The sequence below is a fragment of the Leiobunum rupestre genome, chromosome 7, assembly GCF_980474605.1.
Source record: "Leiobunum rupestre chromosome 7, qqLeiRupe1.1.hap1, whole genome shotgun sequence".
Lineage (NCBI taxonomy): Eukaryota > Metazoa > Arthropoda > Arachnida > Opiliones > Sclerosomatidae > Leiobunum > Leiobunum rupestre.
In genome coordinates, this window is record NC_143390.1 from 21,593,650 (window position 1) to 21,601,349 (window position 7,700).

General features: G+C 32.9%; 1 protein-coding gene across 2 annotated transcripts in view; it reads right to left on the bottom strand.

Moving 5' to 3' along the window:
• Positions 1 to 7,139, bottom strand: part of Pxn (Peroxidasin) — a 44,327-nt gene extending 37,188 nt beyond the window's left edge. For both annotated transcript variants that reach the window (XM_090152773.1, XM_090152772.1), the window contains exon 1: positions 6,749 to 7,139. In XM_090152773.1, the coding sequence (XP_090008899.1) occupies positions 6,749 to 6,936 (188 nt within the window). In that variant the 5' untranslated portion in view covers positions 6,937 to 7,139. The remainder of the gene's footprint in view (positions 1 to 6,748) is intronic.
• Between the last annotated feature and the right edge of the window lie 561 nt (positions 7,140 to 7,700).

Genomic DNA, 7,700 nt, shown 5'->3' on the forward strand with positions numbered 1-7,700 from the left:
ACAAAACACACGTTGTTGTACCATAAGTCAATAATAACTTTCTATAAGTGTGTCAGTTAGTCGAAAAAGTGTAGAGATAGAAAGAATTCGCGTTTTTAGTTTCAGGGACCCCACTCAAATCTTCAATTTCTTATAGGAAAAATAGGATTATATATCTAAAAATATAGGACTTTATAGGATTATATTTCTAAAAATATAGGACTTTATAGGATTATATTTCTAAAAATATAGGACTTTATAGGATTATATTTCTAAAAATATAGGACTTTATAGGATTATATTTCTAAAAATATAGGACTTTATAGGATTATATTTCTAAAAATATAGGACTTTACAGGATTATATTTCTAAAAATATAGGACTTTATAGGATTATATTTCTAAAAATATAGGACTTTATAGGATTATATTTCTAAAAATATAGGACTTTATAGTATTATATTTCTAAAAATATAGGACTTTATAGTATTATATTTCTAAAAATATAGGACTTTATAGTATTATATTTCTAAAAATATAGGACTGTATAGGATTATATTTCTAAAAATATAGGACTTTATAGGATTATATTTCAAAATTATAGGATATTTTAGGAGTATATTTCATTTACTAACTTTATGCATTTAAAAACAAAATAGTGAAATAGAAACTATTTAACCATTTTATCACAAAAATATGCTAGTAGCTAACCATGTTAAAAATAACAAGAGTTTAGACTAGAATGACTTTGTATATCAATTGATGCTATAGCTAAATCTAGCAATTTAACTGAGTGGCGGGATTTTAATAGGCAAAATATCAAAATTGTAGGATTTCATAGGACTTTTTGGGGATTTTGCTAAAAATATAGGATGTTATAGGACTTTTTGGGGATTTCGCTAAAAATATAGGATGTTATAGGTCATTTTTGAAAATATTGGATTTTATAGGAATTATAGGACCTCTGGGGCCCTGAAGTTTGCATATATAGCCATGTAAGGTCTAGAGCGAGAGACTCCAACTGCTGTAATTTCGTTTGTTTAAGTGAATAAAACCTGCAAAGCAATCTTTGCGGAAGACCCCTTCAATTTTTAAAATTACCCAGTACAGTGGCCCCAAATATTTCTAAAGCCAAAGGCAAGAGCGGCCTGACCTGCAAACGTTGGTGTTCCACAACAAATACATTAGGTTATATTCCCTTTAAACAGGCAAAAATCCCCCAGTTTATGAGCCACTAGCGAGAAAAATACGCAACTTAAAAATGAATTATAACACGCCCAATTCTCACGCGCTCGCTATGGCGAAGAAGCAAAGAGCAGGTGTTAGGCCTAATGACTTGGTATGAAGTCCAACTAATCTTTGTGATCATTCTATTTCAGAAATGGCTCAGAAAGATCAGCGTCTTTAGTGAGAAAAATACGCCACTTAAAATCAAATTTTCACGAGCCAGTCCTACACCCAATTGGAAAGCGCTCTCGGTAATCACGTAACACTCGGAAAATAGGCAAAATTGTCATACCAAGGTTGCCACTGTTTTTTCACATTCAAATTCCCTAACTTTTCCAGGTTTTCCCTGACCATTTCCAGATATTTTCCCTGATTTATTTTGTGCGAAAATTTGGAATTTGTTTACCCTAAATTTTAGTAAAGGTTTTCTATTTGTAACCTAAATTAAATTCCCTGACATTACCCTGATTTTAGACTAATTTTTAAAATTCCCAGACTTTCCCTGATTTTTAGACTAATTTTTTTTAATTCCCTGACATTTCCCTGATTTTTAGACTAATTTTTAAAATTCCCAGACATTTCCCTGATTTTTAGGCTAATTTTTTAAATTCCTGGACATTTCCCTGATTTTTAGACTAATTTTTAAAATTCCCAGACATTTCCCCGATTTTTAGACTAATTTTTAAAATTCCTGGACATTTCCCTGATTTTTGGACTAATTTTTAAAATTCCTGGACATTTCCCTGATTTTTAGACTTAATTTTTAAAATTCCCAGACATTTCCCTGATTTTTAGGCTAATTTTTAAAATTCCTGGACATTTCCCTGATTTTTAGACTAATTTTTAAAATTCCTGGACATTTCCCTGATTTTTAGGCTAATTTTTAAAATTCCCAGACATTTCCCCGATTTTTAGACTAATTTTTGAAATTCCTGGACATTTCCCTGATTTTTAGGCTAATTTTGAAAATTCCTGGACATTTCCCTGATTTTTAGACTAATTTTTAAAATTCCCAGACATTTCCCCGATTTTTAGACTAATTTTTAAAATTCCTGGACATTTCCCTGATTTTTAGGCTAATTTTTAAAATTCCCAGACATTTCCCCGATTTTTAGACTAATTTTTAAAATTCCCAGACATTTCCCTGATTTTTAGGCTAATTTTTAAAATTCCTGGAGATTTCCCTGATTTTTAGACTAATTTTTAAAATTATCTGACATTTCCCTGATTTTTAGGCTAATTTTTAAAATTCCCTGACAATTCCCCGATTTTTAGGCTAATTTTTAAAATTATCTGACATTTCCCCGATTTTTAGACTAATTTTTAAAATTATCTGACATTTCCCTGATTTTTAGAGCCATATTCAAATTCCCCGACTTTCCCAGGAATTCCAGGTTTTCCAGGTACCGTGGCAAACCTGCATACTTATACGAGAAGTAATTATAAACTTGCGGTTATACATCTAGTAAAGTATACATTAAATAAGAAAGAGAGATGAGTGAAAAACTACACGCGACGAGTAAATTAGTTTTCGAGACTGGCAGAAGGGGGAGCCGCGGAAGGAGGAAAAGACTATTTCAATTTCGGCGTCTCCCCCCTTTGACCCACATTTAGATTCCGTGAAAAAGATCAGAGGAGACGGACGCGTCGTGAATTCTCTAATAAATTTCACATTTTTTTCGGATATTTTCTTTATATTGGACGTCTAGCACCGGGAGATGCGATCAAAGAAAACACCTCTACGCGTACGCGAGCTTCCCAGCTCCCTAAGGGCGCCGTTAATTAAATCTTACTTCGATTATAGATTCAATGGTGCTTCCTTCTTGACAGCTAGCTTTCAACTTATTCCAGAAAAGGACGAAGATAAAAATAAAATGAAACTTTGAAAAGTTAGGAAATAATCTCTTTCGAATAACTGGTCAACCCGGTATTCAATTGCGAAATTTTCGCGTAAAAAGTGGCTTCGAACTTTGTTTATATCATGTTTATAATCACATTTCGGCAAAGCTGGAAAAGGTTATCTGATCTTTTTTCGGAATTTTGGGTGACAAGAAATAACCTGGTAAAATTGTTGATACCCAGTTCACGTCACGTCTAGTTTACCGAATGGTACCATAAGCCTATCACCTCTAAGTTTGAAACGCGCATAGCGCCCTTTGTACCACCCCTGGACGGCCAAAAAGTAGAAATCAGGAACCTGGTAGAGATAAATTGAAGCTTCTTCCTTCCCCCTGTCTCTCTCTCTACGCACCTCTCTCTTACCAAAGCAGCTGGCATCATGCATTGCGGGACGCGTTACGTTTCTCTTTTCCGCCACCGGGTGGATTTAGCGCTGTTCTTTCACCAGTCGTTTGCTTGAACCAACACTGCCTTTCGATTCAAACTTAGGGTTGATAGGCTTATGGTGGTACTTCTATCTCAAGGTTCGTAGAATCGCTTATCTACCTGAGGAATGGAATCGCGGAGTTGGACCCCGGACGGAGGCCCTATAATTTTCGTCTAAGCACACGCTATTAGGAAGCTTTAAGCTCCTTGAATTCACACCTTCGTAGCGGAATTAGGGGAGACTAGGCGTACAGGTACGCGTTTCGACGCCTACGATTACACTCGTATTAATAGAGCTGTTCGTAAGATAAGCTGGCGGCTCATGAAAAACCTATTATTATTCTTCAAACACTCACAAGGAGGCATCCCGAAGTGTAACCCACCGATTTTGTTCAAACTCGGGGGATTGGTAGACGTTCATGAATCATGAAAAATCCTAAAGGGAATTTATTCAATGGGCAACCGTTTTGCCATGGCAACGAAAAATGTTTTTGATAATATAAAATATTAAATTTTCCCATTGAAAATAACATGGGATTTTGACCTCAAATTGATCAATGTTGATGTTTTTTTTGTCAATTTTTATCTATTATTGATATTTTTGGTATTTTCGAAGTTTTGAAATTTGTTAAAATTTTTCACAGGAATCGGTCAGAATCCCATGTTATTTTCAATGGGAAAATTTCAATTTTTTGTTGTCAAAAACATTTTTCGTTGCCATGGCAAAACGGTTGCCCATTGAATAAATTCTCTTTAGGCTTTTTCAAGTTACACGAAGGTCTACCAATCCCCCGAGTTTGAACAAAATCAGTGGGTTACACTTCGGGATGTCTCCTTGTCAGTAACCCTGCCGACTACGGTAGATATCACCGAGAACGTTTTTATGTATAATAAGGAAGAATGCCCATGTTGAGCGTTGCGAGTCCACTTCACGGTCGACCTGTACGCTCCACCCCTTAACGTCAATCAAATCACCCCGGTTACTCATTGGTTCCCTAAAATTACGTCTTCAAACGCGATTGAAGAGCACTTCCTTCCCCCCTATCGTGACCGGGGGTAAATTAGACCATGGCGGCCGCGGGTCGTTTCAACAAAGTCATTCTTTCCAAGAATAAGTAAATCATATTCTTTATATCACTATTTCATCGCCCAGAAGATTTTTTTTGTTTCGAGGGAAAACGCGTAATTAAGTTTAACACGGCATAATAAAGGATCTTGCTATTAAACTAATGGTTTTCAGCGGCTCACTTTTAATATCTCGTCTCGAGCGACAAATTTCAGGCGATGGGGCGTGGAGTTCTCGCGGGGTTTAGGGTTTTTTTTCGCTTTAATTTAGAATTAAGAAGAAATATTACGGCGTAAGAAAGAAACAAGACCCTTGAGATAAGAATATAATTAATAATTGTTTTTAATTGTTTTACTCTCGCGTAATAAAATAGAGAGACAGCGTTTTCTATTTTTTTTGAGAAAACGTTATTAGGTAATTAAAATGAATGTCGGTAACTCTTTAAAGAACACAGTAGCCTTATCGAGTTTTTCATTTTTATACGCCCACTAAGTTATTAAAATGAAATATTTAAATTGGCGGTTTATTATATAAAAAGTTCTTAGATATGAATTAATTAATATGAAAAATCTGGGTTTAAATTAAGAACCAAAAATTGATCGTTTCTGCGGAAAATTTAATCGATTACGTAAGTGGAAATTGTTGATTAATTAACAGGAAAGAAAAAGTGTTTAAAAATAATCCAAATTTGATCATTCCTGCAATGAATTTAATCGATTACAAAATTAATAATTAACAAAAAGAATCAGTTTTTAAATAAATAACAAAAAGTTTACTATATCAGCGGAGCATTTAATCGAGTACGTAAGATAGAATCCGTGTTTAAGGCAAAACAGATAAAATTTTATAATTTCAGCGGATAATTTAATCGATTACGTAAGAAACATTTAATTATTAAATAACAGAAATAAGACGCGTTTAAAAAGAGACAAAATTTTATAGTATCAGCGGAAAATTGTATCTATTACGTATGATAAAATTAAGTATCAATTAATCGAAAGAATTAGAGTTTAATTGGAATCACAAGTCGATCATTTCTGTGAATAATTTATTAAATAACGTTTAAGAAAATTAATTCATAATTAAGCGAAAGAATCCACATTTAAAAGAATAAAAATTCATTTCCGGAAGAATTTTATCGATTACGTATGAGGAAATTAATTATTAATTAATTAACAGAAAGAATCCGTTTTCAAACAAAATAAAAATTCGATCATTTCTGCGAATTTAATCGATTACGTACGACAAAAATAAGAATTAATTAATCGAAGAATGCGCGTTTTAAAAAGAATCAAAATTCGATCAACTCAGCGAAGATTTTAATCGAAAATTCGTACGAATAGACGAAAGCTATAATTTGTCCCGTCAAATCAAATTCTACACGTCAGTTTTAAAATCTGAAAATTGCTGCTTTTTCCCCCTAGTCTTTAAAGTTAATAGAGTATAAGCCGATTCCGATCACCACAAAGAAATGGTAATAAAAAAAACGTCTTTGGTAAAAAGTCCGCCACCCCTGGTCGAAGAAAAGATCTATCATTTTGTTATCGGTCTTACGGTATCGATAGATTTCTTTTAAACATACCGTACCATAGGCATGATAATTGCTTGGTCATGTAGTAATAATAATAATACGTTGCAACTGGAGGGGATGGATTGGTTAAAAAAAGCCAACACACGCAAAAAAAGGTTCCGAACGAAAATGAAAGTTACGAATTAATAGATACCTTTTATAGACTGCTTTTAAATGCCTTAGATATAGTTCTATATCTTAGGCCTCGACAAAAGGAACGGGTTTGAGCCAACGAAATTGCCCGTTATCTCTTTCCTAATCTACACTTTATCCCATCACTGATTAGCCTATCTTAGATCTTAATCTTTTTTACTTTTTATACGATGAAATTACCTCGGGGATAAATTATATAACCATAACGTTTTAAAGGTAGAGTCGCAAAAATTTATCCCTCGATATTATACGTATTTTAATATAAAATATCAAAATCAATTTTTAAAACCCCGGGACAACCAGAAGTTTAACTTTGAAAAGAAAAAAAGACCTTGAATTTATTTCCAAAATTGAAGATAGCGATCAGTCTAAATTAGGTGCCTTTCACTTGAAAAAAAAATGGCCAGAAATATTCTCAAATATACTTACAGAACTGTGGTTTCAGTCGGCAGGTTAGTAGGGATACGGTCCAGTTGCAAAAACATACAACGGACAGTCGTTCGAAAGCACAGACACCTCGACGGACAAGACGCGAAAGTCGGGCCGACCGAACATCCTAATACCGCCAAAAATAGACTATATAAAAACCTACGACTCGTTAGGCCTAATAGAAACATTATTTGTAAATTAAAATACAACGCGAGAACGCAACAGTTTCGGTACTTTGAAATTAAGCTTGGGGAAAAATCCGTTTCGTTTTTTCCGCGATCCAGATTTCTTCTCTCTCGGCAAGAGCGGCTCTTCGTTACGACAGCGATCCCCCCATTGCACGGAGCCAACTGAAGTTTTCGGAAGTCCCGAGGTTAGCAGGATGGTTCAACCCCCCTCTCACTCTCTCTCCTTCGTAAAACCAAGAACGCATAGAAGTTACTAAGAACTATGAAAATATTAGATGCTGGGCTTGCTGGCACCATTAAATTATCCTTCTGAAAATCGGGAAACTGACTGGCGCCCTCTAGTGCCTACATTTTCAAATAGTCCTGTAATATTGTCTGTAAATTATAATTTATTGACATTATAAATTATAATTTATTTATGGATATTATAAATTATAATTTATTTATTGATATTATAAATTATAATGTATTTATTGATATTATAAATTATAATGTATTTATTGATATTATAAATTATAATGTATTTATTGATATTATAAATTATAATGTATTTATTGATATTATAAATTATAATGTATTTATTGATATTATAAATTATAATTTATTTATTGATATTATAAATTATAATTTATTTATTGATATTATAATTTATTAATTATTGATATTATAATTTAAAATTTATTATTTATTCATATTATGAGATATAATAAATAAAAAATTATTATTATAATTTATTATTAGTAATTATAATTCATTATTATGTT